Source organism: Chiloscyllium punctatum, chromosome 5 (assembly GCF_047496795.1).
Source record: "Chiloscyllium punctatum isolate Juve2018m chromosome 5, sChiPun1.3, whole genome shotgun sequence".
Taxonomy (NCBI): domain Eukaryota; kingdom Metazoa; phylum Chordata; class Chondrichthyes; order Orectolobiformes; family Hemiscylliidae; genus Chiloscyllium; species Chiloscyllium punctatum.
The window spans coordinates 105,415,147-105,442,733 of record NC_092743.1 but is presented as its reverse complement, the minus strand read 5'-3'; the positions used below and the strand labels follow the sequence as shown (position 1 = coordinate 105,442,733).

The window sequence follows — 27,587 nt, the reverse complement described above, 5'->3', positions numbered from 1 at the left end:
TTACGCCGCTCCCACAGTCACAAAGACGTGCAAGTTAGGTGGACTGGCCATGGTCAATTACCCCATAGAGGTCAGGGATGTGTAGGTTTAGGTGCATTAGCCACGGGACATGCAGGGTAACGGGATAGGGTAGGAGGGATGGAGATGGGTTGGATGCTCTTCGGAGGGTCGGTTTGGACTTGCTGGGCCGAATGGCCTGTTTCCAAAAGGTAGTGATTCTGTTCTGTTCCAACACTGACTGGGAGCGTGTGCATCCGGCGCGAGCTGCGGAGCTAGACGCGTCTCCATGGTAACGGGGGGCGGAGCACAGGCACATGACCGGGTGTCTGAATGACGTAGGAGAGGAACGAGACGTGATTGACAGCTGGGGCTGGAGCCTCTTTACTGGGTGTGTGAGAGCCCTTGCTGAGGCTCTGAGACCCTCAGAAATCGGTGAGTGTGGCCCGTAGGTCGCTGGGCATCGCTTTCAGGTAATGGGCATTGGGAGGGCTGCCGTTCATCTGCCTCTCCAGGTGTAAATGGTCCCTGGATAGGGAGATACTGACCAAAGGCCTGCCAAGTGGACAGTGGATGGGATAGCCTGAGATGATGGAACTGGTGGAAATGTTCACTTAAAAACACCTTCATTGTGGAACGTCGGGCTCAGGCCCGATCTATAGGCAGTGATTTTGAAGAAGTTAATGTACATGTCACATTTGAGCTCCACCCAGTTGTTGTCACGCCCTGTCTTTGAATGGGGATAGTAAATTCTTGGTTTTGCAGGGATTAGATATATCCTATAAAGCTCCTGTTAGCACACCGAGGTATGAAAAGGAAAAATAAATCAGATCCGTGATACTTTAATTTAGAAAGCAAATGCAGAGCGAGGCAGTGGTGTGGTGGTAAAGTTAAGAGATTAGTAAACCAGAGACTGGGGACTTTGGTTCATATCTACTCCTGCCTGTGGCACATAGTGAAATTTGAGTACATCTGGAATTTTAAAAAAACTGACTCGAGCTCTTGTGATGTGTTTCTACCAGTTTTATCATCTCAGGCTAACCTATTTGCTGTCCAATTAGCATGCCTTTGGTCAGAATCTCCCTGGGTGGGGAATCGTTTCCACTGAGAGAACAGCAGCACTGTAACCACCACAATGTCCAACTGGGTCTGCTTTGATTTCTAATCGATCTGTTCAGAGATATTATTACAAACCTGCGGAGCAGTTGGGACTTGAACTCTAGATCTCTTGGTACAGAGGTAATGATGCTACCACTGCACCACATGAATGCGTGGAGTAGGCTGTGTATTATTTTCAAATCAACCTGTTCAGGGATGTTTTTACACACTACTGGAACAGGTGGGACAGGAATCCATTTTCTTGACAGCTTATCATAGTCCTCAACAATCTGAATATCTTTTGAACTGCCTCCAGTGGCTGGCCTTAAGTATAGGGACCAGAACGGTGTGTAGTACGAAACCCTTAGTGGAAAAAGGCCAGAGTTCCATTCGGCACCTTAATTACTTGCTGCAATCGTTTCTGCTCTGCGGCACTCGAGCAAAGCTGCTCCAGGGTTCTACATGTGGCAATCTATGAGAGAATGATGATTGTGGCATCAATGTCTGGTTCAGGAATTTACTACTAGGGTGGTACGGTGGCTCAGTAGTTAGCACTGCTGCCTCACAGTGCCAGGGGCCCAAGTTTGATTCCAGTCTCGGGCGATTGTGTGGATTTTGCATGTTCTCCACTGTATCTGTGTGGGTTTCCTCTGGGTGCTCTAGTTTCCTCCCACAATCCAAAGATGTGTAGGTTAGGTGAATTGGCCATGCAATATTCCCATAATGTTTACGAATATGTAGGTTAGATGCGTTGGTCGGGATAAATGTAGAGTAACAGGATAGAGGAATGGTTCAGGGTGGGTTACTCATCGGTGTGTCAGTGTGGACTTGTTTGGCCAAATGGCCTGTTTCCACACTGTAAGAATTTCATGATTCTATGATACTTGTGCAGACCTTGGAATCTGGCTCAGGTGGCAAGAAAATTAAAGGGAATGTTACTTACTGCACATGCGTGCTAAATTTTTGTGCTTTATATACAAGAATGTCCAAATTCCTGTTTCCAAACAAGTAGAATTTGCCTTCCAATTCTTTGTGATTCTTCCTATCTCACGTTTTCCTACATTAAATTTGTCTGCCAAGTTTTTGTCCACTCATTCAATCTAGCTGTATCATTTTGCAGATTCCTGTGTTCATGCCACAGTGCCCTCCCACCTATTTTTGTATCACCAGCAAATTTGGATACGTTACACTCTGACCTTCTCTAAGTCAGTAACATAGGTAATAAATAATTAACTAGAAATGATTCTTATAGCACTCAGTTAGTTATTCCTTTCCAACCCAAAGAAGACCCATTAATCTGACTGTCTTCTGCGTACCAGCCAATCCTAAATCCATACTAGTACAAAAGGGCTTTTGCCCGAAACTTTAATTTCGAAGCTACTTGGATGCTGCCTGAACTGCTGTGCTCTTCCAGCACCACTAATCCAAAACTCCCAATTCCTTGAGTTCCTATTCTTGTGCAATAACATTTTTTTTAATGTGGCACCTTACTGAACTGAAGGACTGAATGGCCTATGTTTGTTCCTTCATTCCACCTGAAATGTCAGAATGGCTTCCATTCCTCCAGCACAATTGGAGATCTTGCTAAAGTAGGAAGATGCATTGTTCAAAGTGGCAATTTGTTTGGCAACTTTACAAGCCATTGCTAGTTAGAGCGTTGACATTAAGCTCTGTCGTCTATGGAAAAAACTAGGTGTGCAGCTTTGCAATTTACAACCATCAGACAATTGAAGAGGCTTCACTTTTTTAAATATAGCAGTAGTTAGTTCAGTGATCAGGTTCACTGTAAGATGGTATGCTCTGTGTTATAGTCTCACAGCATGGAGGATAATTTTGATTTAAAAATAAATCTATGCTCACTGATGTTTCAGAAGGTCAGTTATCAAAACATTGAAGCACAGTGGCTCAGTGGTTAGCACTGCTGCCTCGCAGCGCCAGGGACCTGGGTTTGATTCCAGCCTTGGACAATTGTCTGTGTTGAGTTTGCACATTACTTCTGTGTCTGTACGGGTTTCCTCCACAGTCCAAAGGTGTGCAGGTTAGGTGGATTGGCCATGTTAAATTGCCCATTGTGTCGAATTATGTAGGCTAGGTGAATTAGCTACTGGAAATGCAGCGAAAGAGTAACTGGGTGGGATGTTTTTCAAATGGTCGATGTGGACTTAATTGGCCAAATAGCCTGCTTCCACACTAGGGATTCTGAGTCTAAATAGGCAAACTGTACAGGTAGTTCTTCTATAACATGGTAGGTGTGTTTTTGTGCAACCCTGCATTATAGAAAAATCGCGCTTTTATAAACAGTATGTAAAATGTTAGCCATATAATTGCGTTACAGCCAACACACACATTTTAGAAGTTTGTGCTTTAGAAAGAGTGTCCCCAGTTTGTCAATCGTATTACAGTGAGTTCACATTTATGAAACCTGTGTTATAGCGGAATGACCTGTATGTGAGATCAGAAATGAGGATCAGCGGGACCATGCTTTGCATGTCTGTAGGTACTTGATGGCAATGGGGCAGGTAGATGAAATGGTTAAGAAAGCATATGAGTTGCTTGCCTTTATTCGTCAAAGTACTAATTTGAAAGAGCACGAAGCCTTGTGATGGAGCTACATATAACATTAGTTATGTCACAGCTGGTTTGTTATGTGAAGTTCTAGTCACCATTATAAAAAGGATATAATTTGCAACTTTTCATGCAAAGGAAATTCCCTGTGATTGGTTGGTTCTTAACTAGTAAGGGGATCAAGGATTACAAGGAGAAGGTAAAAGAATGCTGTTGAGAAACCTATCAGCTACGATCGACTGGTGGAGTGGATTTGATGGGACAAATGGCCAAATTCTCCTATATCTTCTGGTCTAATGGAATGATTTAGCTGTGAAGAGTGAATAGCTAAGCTGGGGTTGTTTCTCTTTTAGAGAAGAGAAAGCTCAGGGGTATGGGGGGGATGAGGTGGTGTTTAGGTGGAGGAAGGTGACCTGATTGTACAGATTTAAAGGACATAGAGAGAAATCTTTCCCTTTAGGTTTATAACCAGGGGACACAGAAGTGTGGTAAGGAGAAGGAGGTTTAGAGGAGACTGCGGGGGGAAAAGTTCACACACAGGTTGGTTGGTATTTGGAACTTCCTGCCTAAAAGGATGGTAGAAGCAGGAACCCTCTAGACATTTGAAGTATTTAAATTGCACTTAATGCCATAACGTACAAGGCTATAGGCCAAGTGCTGAAACATGGAATTAGGATAGACAGATCCTTGATGACCAGCACAGGCATGATGGGCTGAAAGGCCATTTTCTGTGATGTAAAATCTGACTTCCTAATGTTATGGCTCTGGACACACTAGATATTGTACAGCAGGAGTACATAGCTGATTGGGGACCAGAGTTTATGCCTATGGCAAACAAAGCCGAATCTGAGACACCAAAGAAAGGGCAAGTCCGGATTCTGTAGCAGAGTTTAAGACTTAACTTAGTTAATGTCATTCATGGCTGAATTGATGGCACTCTTGTTTCTGAGTGAGGATGTTGTCGGTTCAAACCATACCCAAAGGGTTTGAGCACAAGCTCTAAACTGATGCTCTTATTGCAGTACTAAGGGAGTATTTTAGGGTCAGAGCTACTGTGACATCTTTTGGAAGAGATGTGAAGCCAATGCCATTGGCTGCCCTCTTGGATGGACACAAGAAATCACACATGTCTGTTTTCAGGGGAGTTTTTTTTCTCATGCATAACAAATCTTTTAAGTTCATTGTTTTTCCACAGGTGGTGTTGTGGCTGTAGACATGAGTCTTTTCTGAATGTAAGTTTGTCGGCACAGACCACATGCAGCAGTGCTTTTGTAATGTTCTACTGTCATTGTTCACTTGTTTTAGAAAGTGCTGCAAGGATGAAAAGAAAGGGCTCAGTTTCTGAAGATGTTGAATTTACTTTTACACCACTGGTGATCTTAGAGCTTGCCAAAGATACTCCAGAGGAGACAACAGAATGGCTCCTTCAAAAAATCAAAGATGGAAAGCACTTGAGTGGTAAGTGTGTCACACGTGTATGTTTGTTATCTGGTCTGGATTTCTTTACAGTTACTGCTGAGCATATGTACATTTTGACAAGAAACTGAAGGGGATTTTGGTCTGGAATATGCTTGGTATTTGTTTCAACAAAAGATCAAAAACATCTTGTCTAAAATGCAAAAGACACTTCACTTTAAAATAAAGATGCTAGTGACATTCAACATTTTAAAAATGTGTCAAATTTTCTTTGTTAATTGCTGTTATACAACGCCTTGGGGTGTTTTACTATGTTAAGGGTGCGAAATAAATGCAATAGAAACAGAAAATGCTGGAAATACTTGGCAGACCAAGCAATATCTGTGAAGAGCAGAGTTAACATTTCAGTTTGGGGACCTTGCATCAGAGTTAATTTGAAACGTTGGGTGAGATTATAAGTTACTCAACCCATTCATTCAGAGTTAATATCAAGCCCGTTAACTCTTGCTGTCTGCATCGATGCTGCCAACAGTCCTGAATGTTTCTCTATCTATTTCAGATTTTCACTGTCTGCAGCACTTTTATACAAAACAAAGGGAAGGTAGGTGGGGGGAACCCACGCACACCACGTTTTATGGGAGGAACAGAAAGATAGCAACTGTTTGGGTAAATAATGCAGGGGCCTTATTTGTCTGCAGATAAGCAAAAAGGACTGTGGACAGCTTGAGAGAAGTGGCTGACACCTGAAATGGTTTGGAGACGATGCATTTTGGTCTGAAATGGCTGTTCTAGTTCTGTTCTTCTGTTAAACCTTCCTCTTTTTAGCCTTTCTAAATTCTCAGCCTTGCCCAATACTGAACAAGTGTTTCTCCTGGCATCCCTCCTAATTACTGCAACAGTGCTCTGAAATGTACTGTTGGGATATAACCTGGTGTGTGTTTTTTTTTTAACTCTGAACTTCAGTACAGAAGCTGCATGAATCTCTGCAGATTCTTCTTAGCCATCCCACTGAGATCCTGGGATTTTCGGTTCAATCTCACAACTCTCTAAACCTCAATACCTTTTTTTCTTGATCCTGGGACATTAATCAACATTCTTAGACCTTGAGATCAATCTTCTCCACTGTTTTTGGGACTTCAAACTACACTCCTGAGAGCTGTACTCCACTTACTCAAATCTCAATACGGCCTTATTGCTGAGTAGCAAGTCTTCCTGTTTTTGCGCAAAACATCTGAGTAAGAAGATCTGGAAGTGTATCAGTTAATTATGTTTCATGATATGCTCCTGCCTTCATAAAAGATTGTATTGCATTCATTATATACAGTGCTGGCCTTGTATATGTTGTTATACAGTTACATCAACTAAATATAATTAGTATGTTGCACCTATTATAGTAGTCAATAATGTGATAATGATTTTGGAGACAGCTGATTAAAGTAAGTCCGTCACATTGAGAGGTTCATTTCTTTTTAAAGGTGCCCATTTGAGTATCAGACCTTTGGAGGAAAACTCCAAAGTATATGTTATTGGAGCATCTTGGAGAAGATTACTGCTTGGAGCTGAAAGCTTGGGCTTCATTAAGGAATTTCAGGATGGATCAATGAGAGTCTTTACTTACAACAATAGAGAGGATTACAAACATTTTACAGGTAAGCCTCTCATGAACTACTGTATCGGGCTTTTAGTTTAAAAAAAAATTGCAGTGCATTTCACCCGCTGCAAGGATCTCAACATTTTCTGCAGCAAAACATTTACTTTCCAGCTTGTGCTGCTAGTCCCAATCAGTTACCAAATTCCAGTAGCTATGCTGTTGCAGTGACTTGATGACATAGCAATATTTTAATTCCGCTCTTAATTGTAGATCTAAGCTACAAATAATAATAGTTGTATTGAGGGAAGGCAATTTAGGATTTGATGCTAATCTTTTAAAGATTAGCATTAAAGGAAATCGAAGATTGGCATTGCAAAAGGTAAAAGGAAAGGATAATGGAGAGGAGGATGAACTTTGAAAGTGGCTGTCTTTGATTTAATATGGCACACTTACAGCTGCTGAGTGGTCTGGACAATCAAATTTTGCAAGTGCAATCAGCAAGTATAAGATTCACCCAATATCCAAAGGTAAACGTCCGTTTGAGGTTTTAGTTTTGGCTTAAAAGAAGTGTAAATTCATATATGATCACAGTGTAGGGTACCATATAACTGTGTAAAAGTTGGGTTTCTGAGACTAAGTTTTTAGATGAGTTAGGGGGTCGACTTTGACAGGAATAATAAAGTTAGGTAAAAATTGGAGAGTTTGGATGGTTCTAATGAAATTAAGTAGAATAGTTTATTTGGGGGAAAAATGAGATAATTAAATAGTTATTCAGGAGTCAGACTATTATTTAGATCCCACACTTAACTTAAACACAGCCAATTACATCTGCAACTCCAGAACACTTGCCCACCCCACAATGTTGGTCTCAGCATCCATTCCCACTCAGACACCCACCCAACCATGGGACCTGGAAACACCCCAACCTGGAATCATTTGAACTGGAGTCAACAGCCCAGTCCTAATTTGCACTTGACCCCCTTCCGATCCCCACACCAGATATGATTTCCCTCTTTATCAGAGTCAATCATGCCACCTCGCCACTTCTTTTCCAACTCCAAGCAAGGATGCCACCACCGAACCTGACATCCGCTCTAGAATCTGACACCCCTGTTGCTGGACCTCAGCATCCATTCCCTTCTGCTGGAGATGGGCTGGACACTCATCCACACCTCCCTCATCCCCCAAGCACTGAGAACCAACTGTCAGAATGGAAGTACAGGTCTGTTACTCCTAATGGAAACCTAAGCGGACTCTCCTTAAGAAATGTGGAGCTCCCTTCTTTCTTTTTTAAAAAAAAAATCAAGTGACAGAATTGAGAACTAGAAAGGATTGCAACTCTGGAAATTCTGGCTCATTCATGCACTAACTATAGATATATTAATCTGTTTTCTCATTGTAATTGAGTAAATTTAATTTTATAATGTTCAATTTTGAAGCATCCATGTGCAAATTATTCACTTGGTTAGGACAGCCTAATTATCACATTTCTCTTTGCATTGATTCTTTAGAAAATGCGAACGTTCTAATTGCCAAGATCTTTGTGCTCTGACTCAGATTTGTTAACTCACCATAGACCTGTCTCTGCATGTTCATTATCAACAATTTTGCTATGATTCAACTATTTTAATACTTGCCAGGCCAACCTCCACCTTACAATCTTTTGTAAACTTGAACTCGTCTAAAACTTTGCTGTCACTCCAAATCCTATTCACCCTCCAACTTTTATACTCACTGACATATGTTGGCTCCTGGTTTGACTATACTTTTGATTTGAAACAACAACATTCTTATCCTTGTTTTGAAATCCATCAACGGTCTCTACCCCTCCAAATCTCTCTGACCTCCTCCAACCTGTAACCCTTCGTAGTCTCTCTGTCCTTTAAAATAAGAAGGGACACATAAGAATGGAATACATAAGAAGTAGGCCATGTTGCCTTGGAATCTTCTCCACTATTCAATAAGATTGTTGGTGATCTTAATCTGAATTTGATTTTCCCTCTTTATCCCTTGAGTCTTTTATTGTTGGAAAATTTTAGACTTGTCATTTTTGAGTATTCAATGACAGAACATGAATAACCCTCTGTAGTAGAGCGATCCAAAGATTCATAACCTTCTGAGCAAAGACATTTTGCTTCATCTCATACCTAATTGTCTTGAATCTTATTGAGACAATAATCTTAGTTCTTGCCAACAGAGGAACATCTACTTGGTTAAGCTCTCTCCAAATCATATTTCAATGAGTTCACCCCTCATTCTTCTAAAGTCCAGAGTGTGCAGGCCTAACCTACTCAATTTCTTCCCATAGGACAACCTAATTGGAATGCATCTAAGTCATGCAAATCCTTCCTTACTTATGGAGACCAAACCTCACCATGCTATGTGCAATTATTGCAACACTTCTTCGATAAAGACCAACATGCTCATTCTGGTCTCTTATACATTCTGAAATTTAGCAGGCCATGCCTTCACTTACCAGTATTTTTAAGTCCATGATTTGATTCTCTTCACTCCCTTTTAAGACACGCTTTAAAACTTGTCTGTTTCGCCAAGCTTTTGATCACTTGACCAGATATTTCTTTCTGGCTCAGCATCACATTTTGTCTGTTACTACTCCTATAAAACACTGTTAGAAGCGATTTATAAATGTATGTTATTGTTTTCAGATGATGACAGTGATTTTCTGACAATGGCAGAAAAGCAGTACATCATCAAACGTGAATTGGAAAATCTGAGGGCAGTAAATGAGACCATGGTCCCTGGTCACCCACAAGCCAAACTCTACCCTGGAAAATCAATCTGTAAGTTGCTCATATTTCTGAATTTCAGTTTCAGTTGATTCTTGGGTATCATGAAAATGGGGAGTGGGGAAAGAGTAACAAAACTTCATTTGCGAAGAATGATTGTAGAAGCTTGGACCTTGGAGAAGAGAAAAGAGAAGTTTTCAAAATCCTGGTATCTGGGTAGAGTAGATAAGGAAAACATTCTCAGTCCTAAATAGATTAAACAAAAGCAGAGGATTTTTACGGTTTTAACCGGTATGTAAAATAAGTGAATGTAAGGTGGGATGGGGGCTGGGGGGGTGGGGGGGAGCGGGGAGATAATATTTTTCACACGTGTAGTTAGGATATGGAATGCACTACCTGGAAGTGTGGTGGAGGCAGGTTTAATTGCAGCATTCAGAAGGCATTGAATGATTTGTTTCTATTCAAATAATGTGCAGAGTTGAGGGGAAAGGCAGGAGATTGGCACTCAGTTAAGATGCTTTGATAGGCAGTGTGAATATAATGGGCTGAATGGCATCTTTCTGTAACTGCAACTATTCTGTAACTATAACTGTCCTGTGATTCTGTGGGCAGTTTACACAGAAATGTGCAGAATTATGACTACATCCTAAATAACACTGGTGAGATTGTTGTATGGGATTTGTGACGATTATAACTATTCACTCATTCTGATCAGAGCTGCTGGTTTATGTTTTTGGAAGAACAAATGCAGATGATGCTGGAATTCTAGTCTCCCTGCTTCAAGAACGATGTTTTGAAATTTGAAAGGGTTCAGCAAAGATTACTAAAGATGTTGCCTGGTTTGGAGAATTTGAACTATAGGAAGAGGCTGAATAGACTGGGGTGATTTTTCCCTGGTGCATTGGAGGCTGAGGGGTGACCTTTGTAGAGGTTTATAAAATCATTAGGGTAATGGATAGGATAAATAGACAAGGTCTTTTCCCCAGGATGGGGGAGTCCAAAACTAGAGGTCATAGGCTTAAGGTGAGAGGGGAAAGATTTAAAAGGGACATAAGGGGCAACTTTTTTCATGCGGAGGGTGGTGTGTATATAGTGAGCTGCCAAGAAATGGAGGCTGGTACAATTACATCATTTCAAACGAGATCTGGATGGGTATATGAATGGGACGGGTTCAGAAGGATATGTGCCAAATGATGGCAAATGGGACTAAATTAATTTAGGATATCCGGTTGGCATGGCTGAATTGGATCGAAGGGTCTGTTTCCATGCTGTCCATCTGACTGTATGACCCAAAGTATTTGCAACTTATACAGTTTCATCAATGCAATAAACAGTTCTGTTTCTTAGGTCCTTTTTTTTGTTTCAACTGGAAAATGCTAGTTAATAATTCTTCTACCTGAAGGATGGTACTCCCAGTGAGGTGTTGCATCACATAATTTAGATTTGATGTTTTATATAAGGTGGTTTTTTTTTGTTAGACTATAAGTTGCCTCGATGCAAAATTAGTGATTTATTTTGATCCAGGTGCTGTATGACATCTAATTCCTAGCAAGTCTTGAACTTCAATAGTTTATACCTCAGCTTGTGTTTAGAAATGCCTGGAGCAGGGATATTTGCAAGTCACTTCTTTTGATTGCAGTAACACAGATTTGTTGTTTTTGACTGCAATAGTCCTTGAATCTCTCTCTTCTATCAATTATATGTATGTGCAAAAGTTTTATGCCCCATGTTTTTTGGGTGAAAGCATGCAAAAGAAATAATTACGTATTTAAGAGCTACCTGTATTTTCATCTAGTTCGCCGTTTGCAAACCAGTGGAATTCTAATTCAACTCTATCCCCTACATGAACCAGCAGAACTTAAAAAGCTCAGTTTTATCTGGTATCGGCAAGTAAAGTTTTCTTTTCAGCCTCTTGGTAAGTCAGTGAATGTTGTAATATCTTCCTTGCATTAAAACTCAGTTGTACAGTCAGTGGTTTATCCAGCTACATGTTAATGTATGTCAGGTATTTGTTCCCTGAAGCAAAGTATCAACTTTCACAAATGTGTTGCAACAACTCATTTACTCCAACAATATATCTGACCAGGAATTGGTTTTCTAATTACTGATGCAGTTTCACTTGATGATTCGTTATTTGCATGAAGAGATCTTCAAGAATGATAGTGTCCCTAGATCTGCGTCAAAAACTCTGGATTGAAGTTCCAAGCCAGGACCTGTTGGCCTTGGAATCTTCCCACTGCCTCCTCACTATTACCCAAAGAAAGATAGTGTATGTGAAGAGGTGTTTAAAAATCCCTGTTTGACTTGATATCTCTGTTCTCCGGTATAATGGGAATGACTGGGCAATCGTTGTGTCAAATGTGCCTGGAGACTGCATTTCTGAAAGCAGCTGGGTTGATTTTAAGCATGAAGCGATTCAATCCATTGAGCCTGCTTTGACCTTCAATATAATCATCCATGTCAATGCTTACTCCAAAATACCGATGAGGTAAAGAGGAGTCTGTCAATCTCTACTTTAATGTACTCTGACTGAGCCTCCGCAGCCCCTGGGGATTGGAGAATTCCAAAAGTTCACAACCCTCTGAATCAAAAGATTTCTCCTCATCCCGGCCCAAAGTGGCTTTCTGTTTGTTTTTAAACTGTGTCCATTGATCCTAGACTTTCTGATCAAGGATAACATTTTACCTGTATTTACCTTGTTTATTCCTTCAGTATTTAGTTCATTACAAAGATATTGCCTCTTATTCTTTAAAACTATCGATAATACAGGCTCCGTTTACCCAATCTTTCTACATAGGATAGTTCTGCCAACCCAGGATCAAGCCTAGGCATTCCCTCTAAATAATGCAGTGTTCTAAGTGCAGTCTAATCAAAGTTTTAAATAATTAGTGCAAGACTTTCTACTCTGTACTCAAATCCTCTTGTAATTATATTCCACTCACTTGCATTTTATTGGAGAGCTTACCATTTTTAACTAAAGGTGCTGCTATGTTTTTGGTCATCAGTTCTGTTTGCTGTCATTCAAATTTTTAAAAAGATTATATGTAGGATAACAGAATGACTATTCGATCCTTTGAAAAAGAACCACCCAATTGATCTTTGATTTCCCCACCCCCCACCCCCAACATTTTCTTTGTCCTGTTTTTTTTCCCCCCTCCTTTTATAAGTATTTAACTAATTCCCTTGAGAAAACTAATACAAGTCTGCTTCCACCATCCTTGGCACATTGCATTTCAATTCACAGCAACTGTGTTCATTTTTTAAATAACTTCTCCCAGTACCTGGAATAGTTTCCCAGAGCCTAATACTCAGCTGCTGAGTTTGATCAAGGAATCTCCTCTGACTTATTTTAAACCAAAAGGCATGAGTTCATAGACACAGTTTAAAGACACTTAATTTTCTGTGTAAATAGACTTTTTTATTCTTTGAGGAAACTCAGCGGGTTGGCAACATCTGGTAAGAAATCAGAGTTAATGTTTTGAGTCCAGTGACTCTTCATCAGAACTGTTAGCAGCTATGAAAAATGCGATATTTTTACACTGAAGCTGAGTTTGGGGGAGTGGAGGGGAAGGTAAGAGGTGAGCAGATAGTTGGAGAGAGATGGAAGAGGTACATTAAAAAGACTATAACTAGCAAGGCAGGACAGAAAAGGTGAATAAGTGACAATAAGAGCTAAGAGTAGAAGCAAATCCGTGAGCTGTACTGAATGTAGCCCATATAATGTGAAAATGGGCCTAGGGAGTATGGGTGACTGTGCTAAAAGCAACCCATGTCATAACATGGCTGGGTGTGTAAAAAGAAAAACATGCAAGTATAGAATCTGGCTGTAAAGTTATTGAACTCTATGTTGAGTCCTAGGGGCTGCAGGACCTACAAGTGGAAAATGAGGTGTTGTTCTTCAAGCTTGCGTGAGGCTCAATGGGACACTGTAGCAGGCCTGTGATAAAAATGTTGACCAGGGAACATGGCGATATGTCGAAGTGGCAGCCACATTGAAGCACAGGCCATTTTTTACCTACAGACATAGGTGTTCTGCAAAGCAGTCACCCAGTCTGTGTTTCGTCTTCCCATTGTAGAGGAGACCACATTGTGAGTAGCAAGTTCAGTGGGCTCAATTGAACGAAGTGAATTGCAGCCTCACCTGGAAGTTATGTCTGGATCTTTGGATAGTGAGGAGGGAGGTCAGCTATACTACACCTTTTGCGATTGCGTGGGAAGGTGCCATGGGGTGTGATTATGTATTGGGAATGGAGGAGTGAACCAGTGTCCCAGAAGGAAAGGTCCCTGTGGAATACTGATAAGGCAGGGGAGGGGAATCTAATCATGTAATCCTTTTGGACATGACAGAAATGATGGTTTACATTCCTTTGGATATGGAGGCTGGTGGGATGGTAGTGAGGACCGGAGGGCCCTATCATTGTCATGGGAGGTAAAGTAAGGGACGTGGGCGAAAGTGCGAGAGAGCGTTTGAAGGGCCTTGTCAACCACAGGGATTTAACTTTCAAAAAGAGTTCAAGATTGCAGAATGTAGTGCAGCAATGGATCCATTGAGTTATCATAAATCAGTGACCCTTTAATACCTTCTAATCTACATGGCACATCACTGTTAGAAAACCAGGAGGCTGACCACAATAAGTGGAATGACATCTAGTAGCTGCCTAGGGATGTGTAAGTTAGTGAGCAGTGTGTTTGCAGGAAGTTCAATAGTTTGAGTCGAATCTCAAATGTTTTATATCAGTCTTGTCTTCTATATTTTAAAATTTTGAATGGTTAGCCATTCAGCATTCTTTTTTTTTCTGTTTTGCAGATGAGATCCAGAAATACTTTGGACAGAGCATTGTGCTTTATTTTGCTTTCTTGGAGTATTTCACCTTTGCTTTGTTTCCCATGGCTGTAATTGGAGTGCCTTACTATATATTTGCATGGGAAGATTATGACAAGTATATAGTGTTTGCCACTTTCAACCTTGTGTGGTCAACCATTGTCCTGGAAGTCTGGAAGCGTTGGTGTTCTAGACTTTCGTATAAGTGGGGGACACTGACAATGAAGAGGGAGTTTGAAGAACCTCGGCCTGGTTTTCATGGCACGTTGGGAGTGAATCCAGCAACTGGCAGAAAGGAGCCTGTATATCCTTCTTACCGGCGGCAACTGCGTATCTACTTGGTTTCAGTGCCTTTTGTCTGCTTCAGCCTCTACATCTGTATTGTTGTTATGATGATCTACTTTGGAATGGAGGATCTGGTTTTAGCCTATAATGAAGAGGCTCAATCAATGTTCAGCAGTAGCTTGCTGTATCTCCCTAGTGTTGTTTATGCTTTAGTTATTGAAATTATGAATCGAATTTACAGATATGCTGCCACATTTTTAACTTCATGGGGTAAGTATAGTCTTTTCTCAAAGCTGATAGTGTTGAAGTTAAAGTTCTTGTAGTAATTTTTTCATCTACGCAATTGATGTTGACCATGTCCCACATTAACTAAACTGGTGGGTTCTGTTTAAAATATAGGTGAGGTAAAAGAAGGATTTTTAAAAAAAAACTAACAAGCTGACCAATCTGGAATGCATCGTTTGCATTGATGGTGAAAGAAGATTCACCGTAATTGTCCAAAGGGTAAAATTGGAATACATGGGAAAATTATTTGCAAAGGAAAATCTTGCGTACAAAGGGCTATTCAATTAGTTCCCTTGTACCCTGCTATTTTAGAAGAGTCATCACCACATGATAGGCTGAAGAGCCTCATTCTGTGCAATATCATTTTCAGTCTGTGAACATGACTTCTAATTTGGACACGAGAAAATGTTTCAAATGAAATAGCAGAAGTAGGCCATTTGGCCCTTCGAGTCTGTTTCACCATTCAGAAGATCATGGTTGTTTTGAATACCACATTCCAATCAGTCCCCTAAACCTTAGATTCTCATTAAGCAAGGGAATCAATCTACCTCTACCTTTTTAAAAATAATCAATGACTTCATATCGACACACTTCTGAGGCAGAGATTTCCAAAATTGCACAACCTATGGAGAACAGGGGGGAGAAGTCTCCTTAGCTATGTCCTAAAAGGTCAACCCTTGCAGTGGAAGAAGATCCACTTTTAACTGCCTTGCATTGATTTGAAGTTTCGAGGCATGTCTGTCTTCTTTTTTGGATTGGGGAGAGAAGTGTATGTAAAATCATTGCAAAAAAGGTCAGTCACTGACACCATGATCACTAAGTTGTTGGATTTCTGACTGACATCAAAAGGACTGAGCTGAACAGTTTTTTTTTCTGCTGCAGCATCAATTGTCGACTAAAATCTGCAAGAGTAACATTTTCCAACCAGACTCATAGTAATTACAGTACAGGAGGAGTTGAATCATGCCATTGTACCTGTCGACTTTCAACTTGGCCCCATTCCATTTTCCTGTCTTTATTCTTATGTTCTTTTGAAATGCTTACTTAACTTTCTTTATTTTAAATGATGCAGTCTTGTGTTTAACAGCTACATCCAATACAGCATTCCATGTTCAAATACCCTGTGTAAGTGAAAACATTAGTCCTTAATTTTCCCTTCATTCTAGTGATAAGCTTTAATCAACAGAAACAATCTATCTTTCAACATTTTTCATAATTTTGGATGCCTCTTTTCAGATTTCCAATAATGTTTGTTCTTTGATTATGTCAGAAGGGTTTCCTCTCTGAGGGTCATCAGTCTTTGGAATTTTCTTCTACAGAATGCATTGAAAGCTGGATAATTGAATGTACTTTGATTAGACAGATGTTTGATCAGTAAGAGTCAAGAGTTTCAGATGTACAGGCAGGAAAGTAGAATTAAAAACACAATTGAATCAGCCATGGTCTAATTGAAAGTTGAAGAAAACCTGGGCTGAATGGCCCACTGCAGTGACCAAATGATATTTTAGTTCACTAGAATAATACTTTTACAATATTATTTTAATATAATGATTTCCCATTCTTCCTAGGGCTGCATTCATTTAAGCCAGTTAAAGACTAATGAATATCTTATACAGAATCAATTTTATATTAATATTATGTCTAGTGCCACACATATAAATTTAATTCAATATTATTTGTCTTTGTGACCATTGTGTGTTGCATTATAGTGCTTTAGAGATTTTTGTATCTGAGGTTCTTGATGTCTGTTCTATGAAGCCTTTTAGGTACTTGTTCTTATTTTCTCAGTGTCGTACTTTACATTTAATATCCAAGTCAACAAATCTTCATACAGTATAGGCTAACTTGATCAGATTTAATGAATGAAATAAATAACTTTAAATAATTGCTTCCATGTATTACTTTGAGCAGGACACCCAATCTGAAAACTGTGAAATATTACTGTCTTATTTAATTTGCCATTTTTAAGTAAAGTATTTCTTTACTATTTGAGCAGCACTTTATTCAAGTTAAATAATGGATTTGCCCCTTGGTGAATCTCCTAAGGTGCAATTTTGGGTAGTGTTAATTATTGTTCAGTCATAAATTTGGCCAAAAAACCTGAAAGTTAGCAAAAAAAACTATTTTCTTTATGATAATGAAAATATTTTGTGTTACAGTCATGTATTACTGTATTCTTTGAAAGGTGACCAAACAGGTAGACGAGAGTAAACCGGTTGATCTGGCATATATGGATTTCAGCAAGGCGTTCGATAAGGTTCCCCACAGTAGGCTATTGTACAAAATGTGGAGGAATGGGATTGTGGGAGATACAGCAGTTTGGATCAGTAATTGGCTTGCTGAAAGAAGACTGGTTGATGGGAAATGTTCATCCTGGAGTCCAGTTACTAGTGGTGTACTGCAAGGGTCGGTGTTGTGTCCATTGCTGTTCATCATTTTTATAAATGACCTGGATGAGAGCGTAGAAGGGTGGGTTAGTAAATTTGCAGACCACACTAAGGTCGGTGGAGTTGTGGATAGTGATGAAGGATGTTTGTAGGTTACAGAGAGGCATAGATAAGCTGCAGAGCTGGGCTGAGAGGTGGCAAATGGAGTCTAATGCGGACAAGCGTGAGGTGATTCACTTTGGTCTGAGTAACCGGAATGCAAAGTACTGGGCTAATGGTAAGATTCTTGGTAGTGTAGATGAGCAGAGAGATCTCAGTGTCCATGTACACAGATCCTTGAAAGTTGCCACCCAGGTTGACAGGGTTGTTAAGAAGGCATACAGTGTTTTAGCTTTTATTAATAGAGGGATCGAGTTCCGGAACTATGAGGTTACGCTGCAGCTGTACAAAACTCTGATGCGGCCGCACTTGGAGTATTGTGTACAGTTCTGGTCACCGCATTATAAGAAGATGTGGAAGCTTTGGAAAGGGTGCAGAGGAGATTTACTAGGATGTTGCCTGGTATGGAGGGAAGGTCTTACGAGGAAAGGCTGAGGGACTTGAGGCTGTTTTCGTTAGAGAGAAGAAGGTTGAGAGGTGACTTAATAGAGACATACAAGATAATCAGAGGGTTAGATAGGGTGGACAGGGAGAGCCTTTTTCCAAGTATGGTGATGGCGAGTACAAGGGGACATAGCTTTAAATTGAGGGGTGGTAGATATAGGACAGATGTCAGAGGTAGTTTCTTTGCCTGCAACGATAGTAGATTCGCCAACTTTAAGTATATTTAAGTCGTCATTAGACAAGCATATGGACGTACAAGGATAGTGTAAGTTAGATGGGCTCCAGATTGGTATGACAGGTCGGCGCAACATCGAGGCCCAAAGGGCCTGTACTGCGCTGTAATGTTCTATGTTCTATGTTCTATGTTCTATTACAGTTCTACAGCTTTACTCCAGATGATGAATTGAAATAATTCCATGGACTTCAAGTTACCCTTTACTTACTTGCATACATAAATGGACTCTGACCAGCTAGCTCAGAGCCAGTTCCTAGAGTGAAGAGAATCCCTGAGACTCCTGTTTTTCTGTCAGCTAGGATTCCCTGATGGGGCTGTTAACCTGGTCCAAATCAGGGAACTCCTACTCAGATACAGATGGTCAAGCTCGTCCCAATCACTATAGAACATGTACCCTTCTGGATCCAAGTAACTATGTTACTCACTGTACCACAGTCTACATCACAGGCAGCAAATTGATAAGATCTTGCTATCTTATGGAGTGAGTTATCATTATCTAACTGCAAGCCTTCTCCCTGTCTGTGTATTTGTTTTGATGACTCAGGTTTTTTGACCTTAAATTGTCTATTATGTACCCTGTAAATTTCATAAGTTAAGTACTGCAGCTACCAAAACATTTTTAACCTAATATGTTAAACAATAAAGAAAGTCTTTTACATTGGATACAATGCTAGATCCACTAGTTTTATATAGAAGTTGTCACACAGCAAACCATTTTAAAAAGAAAATTATCCTAACTATATTAGTCTAAAGTATATGCAAAAATTCAAATTTCTGTTTGGTACTCAAGAATCCAACTACTTTAAAGAAATGATGATAGACTTCAGTAGACAATTAAACAATAATGAGGATGGAATGTACCCTCAAAATTTACAGGAGTGAGGTGCTCTGTAAATATTGTCCAACAATGAATATTGTTTCTGACTATCAGCAATTCTATTTGAATAGAAGTAAACCTACAACAACTCCCTTTATCACACCGCCCCCCACAAATGCCCCAAGTCCCAGCCATTATTTATTTGGGTCGTTGCTATTGTGCTTTTTGTTTTTTGTGGTTCCTGATTTTTTTTTTATTCAGTTGTGGGACTTGGGCATTAGTGGCGTCACCATTCTAGTTGCCCTTGAAGTTACCACCTTGAACCACTGCAGTCTGGTGTTGTAGATCAACCCACTGTGCTGTTAGACGATTCAGCAATTCTGAAGCAACAACAATATATTTCCAAGCCAGGATGGTGAGTAGCTTGAAGGGGGAGCTTGCAGGTTGTGTTCCTGTGTATCTGCTGCCATGTATTGCATTTAAATAGCTCCATTTCATATTGAAGATGTAATGACATGCTCTATAAACTCTTTATTTACATTTTTTGAAGACCTCTGCAGACATGCAATTCTGACCTCTTGCCCATCCCTAGTTTTAATCATTCCGCAGTTGCTACTAATGGTGGAGCTTAGGGGCTTCCCTTTCCAAACACTTCTGTCTGTCTCTCTTCTCTTTAAAATGCTGTTCAACAAGCTATCACTCATTTGTTATAATAGTACCTTATGTGGCTTTGTCAAACTGTTGACATAAATGCTCCTTTATGATAACTATGCTATGAACAAAAAACAAGTTTTTGGCCATCAGATGAAGCTAGAATATGGACTCTGATTTTTATTTTCACTGCATTGCCTTCGTTATATTTTTAAATGATTTTCTGAGCAGGCAAAGGAGAGGAGTTGAGGCCTAGCCTGTACAACCATGATCTTGTTGAATGATGGGGTAGGCTTGAAGAGATGAATGGTCAACTTCTCCTACTTTTTATGTTCGTCTCATCTCTAAATTCAGCAAATCAAGTGGATTTTTGCATGCTTTTAGAATTGTTTCACAATTAATTATAATACTACTTTTTCATTTATTTTGCTTATTCTATTCTCTGAACTCATCTGCAGATATTTCCATCATCTCTTAAAAGCTGACTGGGAAGATTTCAATATTTACTATTAAAATCCTGTCTGAAATCACCATGTAATAGTTTGGATAGCATATTCTACTCCCTGAAACATTCTCATATCTCCATTAAATAATTTTGAGGGTTTATAATTTAATAGTCTGTTCCTAAACTAAATTAAATATCATCAAAAGGCCTGTGGTACACAACAAGGAACAAACACATTTCATGCACAAATCAGACCAATTTCTCAACTCCAGTATTAAGATATGTGAGTAACCTTAACTTAGCAAAAGTGAAACCTCCAACTTGAACTTTCTGCTGCCAGATAAATTTGATAGTTCGCATATTCTTAGTAAACAGTTTAAGCCCTTTTTTAAAAAAAAACTTCTTCTCAAACTCCTTTACGCCCTCTCTTATGCAGACTCATGAACAACTCAGAACATACCAAAATCAAAAAGCTGTGTGACCCTTCTGCGTTTTCATGAATGCCTCTTCAACAATTTTACTATCTTGGTGTTACTCTGTTGGCATTTCCTTTACAAATACCTGTCAGTATTTTGTTGATGTTACCAGAGTTGTAAGCCATAGGCCCAGATTAATGCTTTGGGCTGTATGTGCAAACTCCACTGCAACACCTGACAGAATTAAACTTAATTGATGAATCTGGAAGTGGGAGCTAATCTGAGTAATGGTGGAAACCATTGTTAATTGTTGTAAAAATGTCTTTCAGAGAAGGAAATCTGCCCTTATCTGGTATTGCTTACACATGACTCTAGACATATGGCAATTAAGTTTACTCCTAATTGGTATCTGAATTGGCTGATAGGCTACAAGTTGTACCATATTGTGACTTACCACGTGGATTGTATTAGATCAAGAAGGCCTTCTCGAAGGGTAATTTGGGATAAGCAAAAAAATGGTGGCCTTGCCTGTGGCACCCATGTTCCATCAAAAACTGGACTTTGCAACCAATGGAAAATCAACTGGCTAATTTCAAAAAGTTAAATATTAGAATATGATTGCATGACACTTTGTTTGAATAAATATACTTCAATGAATTCCTATTCTTGGTTCTTTAAGAGTGGCCATCATTTGATTTACTATTGATTGATGTATCTATTTTGTGCAGAAAACCACAGGCTTGAATCATCTTATCAAAATCATTTAGTTTTGAAAGTGTTGGTGGTAAGTACACTCACATTTGTGTCTGTTGAATAACATTATTTTAATTATATATCAAAAATGATTAGGAAAACTGTATTTAATCAGAAGCCATCCATGCTGTGAAAACAATCTGGGGTTCCAAGAAGTGAATTTTGAAGAGATATTGCATAAACTAGGCTTATGTTCTTTTAAATAAAGTTGGAGCATGATATAATTAATTTCTGAAAAGTTCAATTTGTAATGGTAAAGGGACTGTTTTTCCTTTTGGAGTTGAAGGTATATTAGACTTGGGGATGTAACTTAACTTTGGAGCAGAAATATTCAGAAAGTGAGTTAGAAAACACTCCCCTGGATAGATGGAAGACTGGTGGAATTCGGTCCTTCAAAAATTGGAGGGTGTAGGGTAGTTTAATTATATTAAATCTCACATTGCACCTTTATTGTTAAGAAAATACATTAATAGAGTTACAATTAAAGTGCAGATCAACCACAATTTTAATAAATGACTGACAGAATTCGCAAGGAGAGTGGGAGTAAGGGGAGGAAACCAGGAGGCGTTTAAGTAAAGTAGGAAAAAAGCTATTTTTCCCATTGGCCAGGGGATACCAATTTAAAAGTGAAAGGCAAAAGAACAAAAGGTGACATGAGAGAAGTTCTTTTTACACAATGTTAGTAGCTCAATTTGACTGCCCATGGGTCTGTTGGAGGCAGATTTGTTAGTGGCTTTCAAAACAAAATGGATAATTACTTGAAAAGGGAAAATTTACAAGGTTATGGGAAAGGAGGCATGAGTTAACTGAATGCTCTTGCAGAGAGCTAGCACAGACACAGTGCTGTAGTGTGCTACAATTCTATTTCAGCTGTCAAAAACATATGAACTTCACAAGCCTTCTTCCATAATCTTCATATCACTCATATCAGTATAGCCTTTTCCATTCCCCCTCCTGTGTCTAAATAATTTCCTCTTAAAGGCATCTGTGTACTGTTTACCTTGCTTCATGTAGTGGCAATTTCCACATTCTAACCACTCTGTTGTTGATAAGAAAGCAAAGTGTTCTCCTAGATTTTTATAGCATATTGGTTAAGACACAACTAGAGTTCTAGCCACCCTGCTTTAGGAAGGCTGTGAATATCTGTGGGAAGGCGCAGAGGAAATTTACCATAATGGCTGCAGGGGTGAGTGATTTTTTTTTTGCTGCAAGGTTAACTTGGAGAATCTTTGGTTGTCCTCCTTTGGGGCAAAGGAGGTTGACGGAAGACCTGATATAAATATATAAGATTAAGACCGGTTTAGGTAAGCTAGAAAATAAAACATTGTTCCCATTAGCTGATAATACAAGGACTAGGGACACAGATTTCGAGGTTTTGGGTAAGAGATTGAGATAACAAGTGAGGAAAAACTATTTGTGGTAGGTAGCTGCTTACAAGGTTAGTGAAAGTAGAACTAATCAATAACTTCAAAGGATATTGGATGGGTATTTGAGAGAAATAATTTTGCAGAGATACAGAATAATAGGAATGGACTAACTGGATTTTTCTTCAGAGATCAGTTTCATACATTTATGACCCTCAGTATTCATAACACACCCAAATGTATGACAGAATGTAACTGATGTTAACCTAAAAGCTATTGAAAAAACTATATCAAACAGCGGAAGAACAAAATTAAGCTAAAATCTTTTTATTTAGGTCTCTGAACTTGCATATTGAATTTGATATTTGCTTGAATTCTTAACTATTTCCTTACAATATCTACTTTCTTGTTTTCCAGTTCAATTTTGTGAACTGTTTTGCATCCCTTTTCTACATTGCATTTATTCTTCAGGATATGAAACTTTTGAGACAGGTAAATATTTCAAAATGTAAGTTACTTAATTTATTTCTTTGTATGCCTCCAAAAGGGGAAGGCTTTTGTAAATTCATCTTAATTCTGCATTTTGGTCAAAGCATCTTCTTGTTTATGCTCTTGTATTTGTTTATTGTGGAATTACCTGTCTATTATCCAAATGGAAAATCGCACTCACAGTATTTAATAAATCTCACTTGATGACACTGCTCAAAAATGCTGTCTTGTTGTTTGTGTAGATGTAAGATGTGCATCTTCTGCATGACCACTTCTGTGAGTTCTCTAACAAGATCATTCTGAAACTTGTGCCCATGATGACTTGAATTCCTATCCATTAGCTCCCCTTGCCCTATCTGTTTTGCACAATCTGACATACTTGCCCCTCACCCACTTGCCTTTCCTTGTCTGCCCACTTGTCTTTTTTGTCACCCTGTTTCTTGCCGACCCTTGCATTTTTTTTAACTTCTGTATTTCTGGCAGTACTACCTGTGAAGTGTTTTGTCACATCCTGAAGTGTTGCGAAGTGCTAAAGAAATGAGTACCCTTTTTCAGCATTTAGCTAGCACTAAAATTCAACTGACTTGCAGCTTCCTGTCCCAGTATGGTCCCATTCTGGAACTTCTCATTCTTCTGCTACAGCATTACACCGGGACCTATAACTCCAAGAATTCTTTCCCTAACCTCCTTTGTTCTCTCTATTCTGGCCTTCCTGAAAAAGTAAGTCAGTCAAAAGGTAATTCTTCCCCCACTTCTTGCTCATTGTGTACAATGCCCTAGAGCATTTAATTACATAAAAGTGCACTGTACACTGATTTTTTTTTTCCTATGCAGCCCTAAATATTTGCACTGGCCAGCAAATTGTTGTTATTATAGATCTAATTTTTAATAATAATTGCACCACGCCAAGCAATTCAATACTTAAAATAACATTAGATTGCCGTTGAAAACTCAGCATGTTTAACCAGTCAGTAAGTCAACTTTATTGAGAAGAAAGGTCTTGAGTTTAATTCTTTGCCTGGTCTGATTATAGCTTATCCTAACCGAGGTGACTCTAGTACCTCTGCATTACAAAAATAAAATTGGTTAACATTTTGGCTCCTGATTGCTGAAATGTATACCTACTTCTTTCCAAAAACTGAAAGAACCTTGGATGCTGTAAATCAGACAAAAATAGTAATTGCTAGAAAAGTTCAGCAGGTCTGGCAACCTCTGTGGAGAGAAATCAGAGGCGTTTTGAGGAAGGGTCACTGGACCCGAAAGGTTAACTCTGATTTCTCTCCATAGAAGCTGCCAACTTGCTCAGCTTTTCCAGCAATTCCAGTTTTGTCACTATCTTCTGTCTCTCTCTGTCACAATTTTAAGAGGTTGCAGGAAGAGTGTTTTAGGGATTCCCACTTCTCCATCCAACTTTCAGATATGTAGAATAAAGAAAGCACATGATTCTATACTTAAGAGTTAGAGTGCCAAAGGAAGGATATTGAATTAAAATGTTTCTAGATCTGGCTGGAGGATTATATCCAACTCTGGGCACTAAATTTTCAGATGTCCAAATCTTGGAGGTGCAGGCAAGATTTGCTAAAATTATTCCAGGCATGAAGAATTTGGTTTAACTTTAGAATGTGGAATTGTACTCCTTTTGAATGGAGAAGATTAAGCAGAAATCTAATATGTGTAAAATTACAAAGCATTTTTACAAAGTAGACCGGGAGAAACAGTTTTCACTATTGATTGTTTATAGCTATTAGAGACTAATTTAAGGTAATCTGTAAAAGATCCGAGGGAGGGGGGCAAGAGATTTTTAAACAACTAGTTATGGGCTGGATTGCCCAGTGTCTGAAAGAATAGTGGAAGCAGATTTAATTGCAACTTTCAAAATGGAATTGGATGAATAGTTGAAAAGGCAGAACATAGAGGGTGACTGGGAGAGACTAGAGAAATTACACTGTTTAGCTCTTTGAAAAAGCCAGCACAGGCATGATAGGCTAAATAACCTCCTTCTGTTCCAAATGATTCTAAAAAGAAGAATGCATGGAGTTGGTGGTGTGAAACCCTCTATGCAGTGGTAGTTTTCAGACATTCACTCTTCCAGTTCCTATGAATAATGGTCACTTAGTAAGATGCATAACTCGTGCATTGCTGACAAAGGGCAATGTCAGAATGCTTCAGAATTTCTATTCTGGATGTTATAAATTGGTGATATTGGTGATTAATATTTACTGAAGTAGGGTGGATCAATTTTCATGCTGTAGGATAATCACTACCCTGATCAGATTTCTTGCTATGTATCAGGCAAACTTATGAACAAGCCTGAGGCCCTCATTTTTGATCCTGGAAAATAGCCAGTCTATCTCAGGATAACTTACCCTTAAGGTAAACTAAGTTTGAGCAAAGGTGGAGCTAGTTGTTTTACATTGCTTCTGTGTAGTATGTAAATTGTGTTCACCATCAACAGGATGCTGCTGACAAGCCAAAAGATACATTCTGCCTCTCTCAGTAATGACTAAGATGGTATATGAATTTCACTATTGGTGTGATGCCAAATATTTCGACCATATGTCCCAAAGGCTGGTGGATTGTGTCAAGTGATGGATCTTTTTGCCTGGTCACAACAAGCAAGATCCTAACTTGTATCCAAGCAGCCTGCACTTTCAAAACTCCGAGCACTGCATCCAATGTTAAATATGACTGGAACTGAATAAATGTTGTCTTTGGAGTGCAAAGAATTAAACTGTGAACTGTTTAGGATTGTTAGTCAGGTTTGCAGTCATGGTGCACTTGCATGTGCTGGAAGTTACATATATTAACACACAGAACTTTGCAGAATGAAATAGCTTAAATACTCTGTACCTGTTTCAACTGCACAAAGTAAGTTACAGCCATTCTCTGGTTTACTTATCAAGGCAATGCCTTGACCAATCAATCCACCAGCCTGGCTTAAAATTTAAACAAAGCCTAACAATTAATTGTCACTCATCTTTAACTGGTGCATTCTCCATGGTAAAATCTGCACTGAGTCCACTGGCCAACCAATAAGTCCACTCATCCCACACAACATATGTATTGCTTTCTCTTTGATATTTTTGTAAATTGTCCTGATGACTGTAAAACAAAGTTTCAACAGAATTATTTTTTTAAGCTGTATATAAGTTCTGTACAACCATATGACCACTTACATATTGCATAACATTATGCAGTGATCTTTAAAACTGGAGGAAAAAGCTTGATGGGTGGGGGTGTGGTTGGAAGGGGGAGTTGAACTTCCCTTTTTTTTTGAAAAAGAATAAGTTATCTATAACACATCTGACTTATTGTGTTCTCCCAGAATCTGGCTGCCTTACTCATTACCTCACAAATAATCAACCAGTTTGTGGAATCCTTGTTTCCTTATTGCCTTCAAAAACACCGCAAAAAGATTATCAAGCAAAAGCTTAGTATATCAACTGAAGAAAAAGAACTTCCGTTAACTGATCAAGTCAAGCTGGAAGGCAAAATGGACACATTCTTGGTGAGTATCAGTCACAATATTAAAGTTGAGCAAAGTAAGATGAAATAGATTACAAGAATACCACATCAGACCCCTTGGAATCTTAATGTCTTCAGCTTTGGAATGCTCCTGGACTTGTAAGATTGAATTCTATTTTTTTTTGTAGGAAGGTACATCTTGTTTGTTTTTGTACACTGGTTCTGGTGCAGTCCCTCCTTTCTGTTCTATTGGTTATTAATTGCATCTACTCCCAGTGCCAAAGCGGTTCAATTTAATTGTAGAAACCCATTTGTAGGAAGTGGAGTTCCAATTTTTTGGGAAAACCTGTTAGGCCAACATTTGGCAGGACCAGACATAATTTTGCAAGGAGATGTGTGAGTGGGATGAGCAGGTAAGTAGTAATGAACATCAAAAGAAGTGTAAAATAAAACATGTCAAGAGGAAACTTGGAAAAAAAAAGCATTCAGTGTAAGGTAGTAGCAGACTCCCGAGATCTGTAGTGCAAGAACAACTTTTCTTTGAGTCTGGATAGATGATAAATCCATTTTGATAAAATGGCAGTTAGCTTTTTGGGTTTTGTGGTAAGGGTCAAACTGTGCAAGAGCAAAACAATAATAAAATTGTATAAAGAAATGATTGACCAAGTTAACACTGAATGTAGCTTTGGCAATCCCATTACAATATAATTTTACCACAATAAAAACAGAAATTTTTATTATATTACTCTATACAAGGAGAGACTTAAAGCACTGGAATGGTTTTTGCCTGAGCAAGGATGATTCGAGAGGTGATTAAATGGAAAATATTACCATTATTAAGAATTTTGATATGGTGAGGAAGAAGAGACTAATTTCTGTAGTGATGAGAGGAGCATAGAAACATCCATCAGCTTAAAATTGGAACTGATAGAGCAAGGAAAGAAGGAGAAATGTTCACAACAGCTTGTTGAAGCAAGAAATATTTTGTCATCAAAGGTAGTTGATGCATGTATGATTTGTGGGGTTTTTTTTGATGGAACATTGGACAGATATTTGCATCTTAGAGGTAACTAAGAAGTTGAGAGGGAAAGAGCAGATCTGTAGGAATCCCACACAGACCTCTAACAAGGGCTGGCAGATAAATGATGAGTCAAAT

At 39.0% G+C, this 27,587-nt stretch overlaps 1 protein-coding gene across 2 annotated transcripts in view; it reads left to right on the top strand.

Annotated features, from left to right (window-relative positions):
- Positions 1–340: 340 nt before the first annotated feature.
- The window catches only part of ano10a (anoctamin 10a), a 66,052-nt gene continuing 38,805 nt past the window's right edge, over positions 341–27,587 (top strand). Inside the window, exons 1-9 of one of the 2 annotated variants that reach the window (XM_072570956.1) lie at positions 341–432; positions 4,966–5,118; positions 6,552–6,725; positions 9,334–9,468; positions 11,210–11,329; positions 14,222–14,791; positions 21,089–21,144; positions 22,895–22,969; positions 26,292–26,474. In XM_072570956.1, coding sequence (XP_072427057.1) covers positions 4,980–5,118; positions 6,552–6,725; positions 9,334–9,468; positions 11,210–11,329; positions 14,222–14,791; positions 21,089–21,144; positions 22,895–22,969; positions 26,292–26,474 — 1,452 coding nt within the window. In that variant the 5' untranslated portion in view covers positions 341–432; positions 4,966–4,979. Of the gene's footprint in view, positions 471–4,965; positions 5,119–6,551; positions 6,726–9,333; positions 9,469–11,209; positions 11,330–14,221; positions 14,792–21,088; positions 21,145–22,894; positions 22,970–26,291; positions 26,475–27,587 lie in introns of both variants that reach the window. The other variant, XM_072570955.1, reaches the window with a different exon arrangement.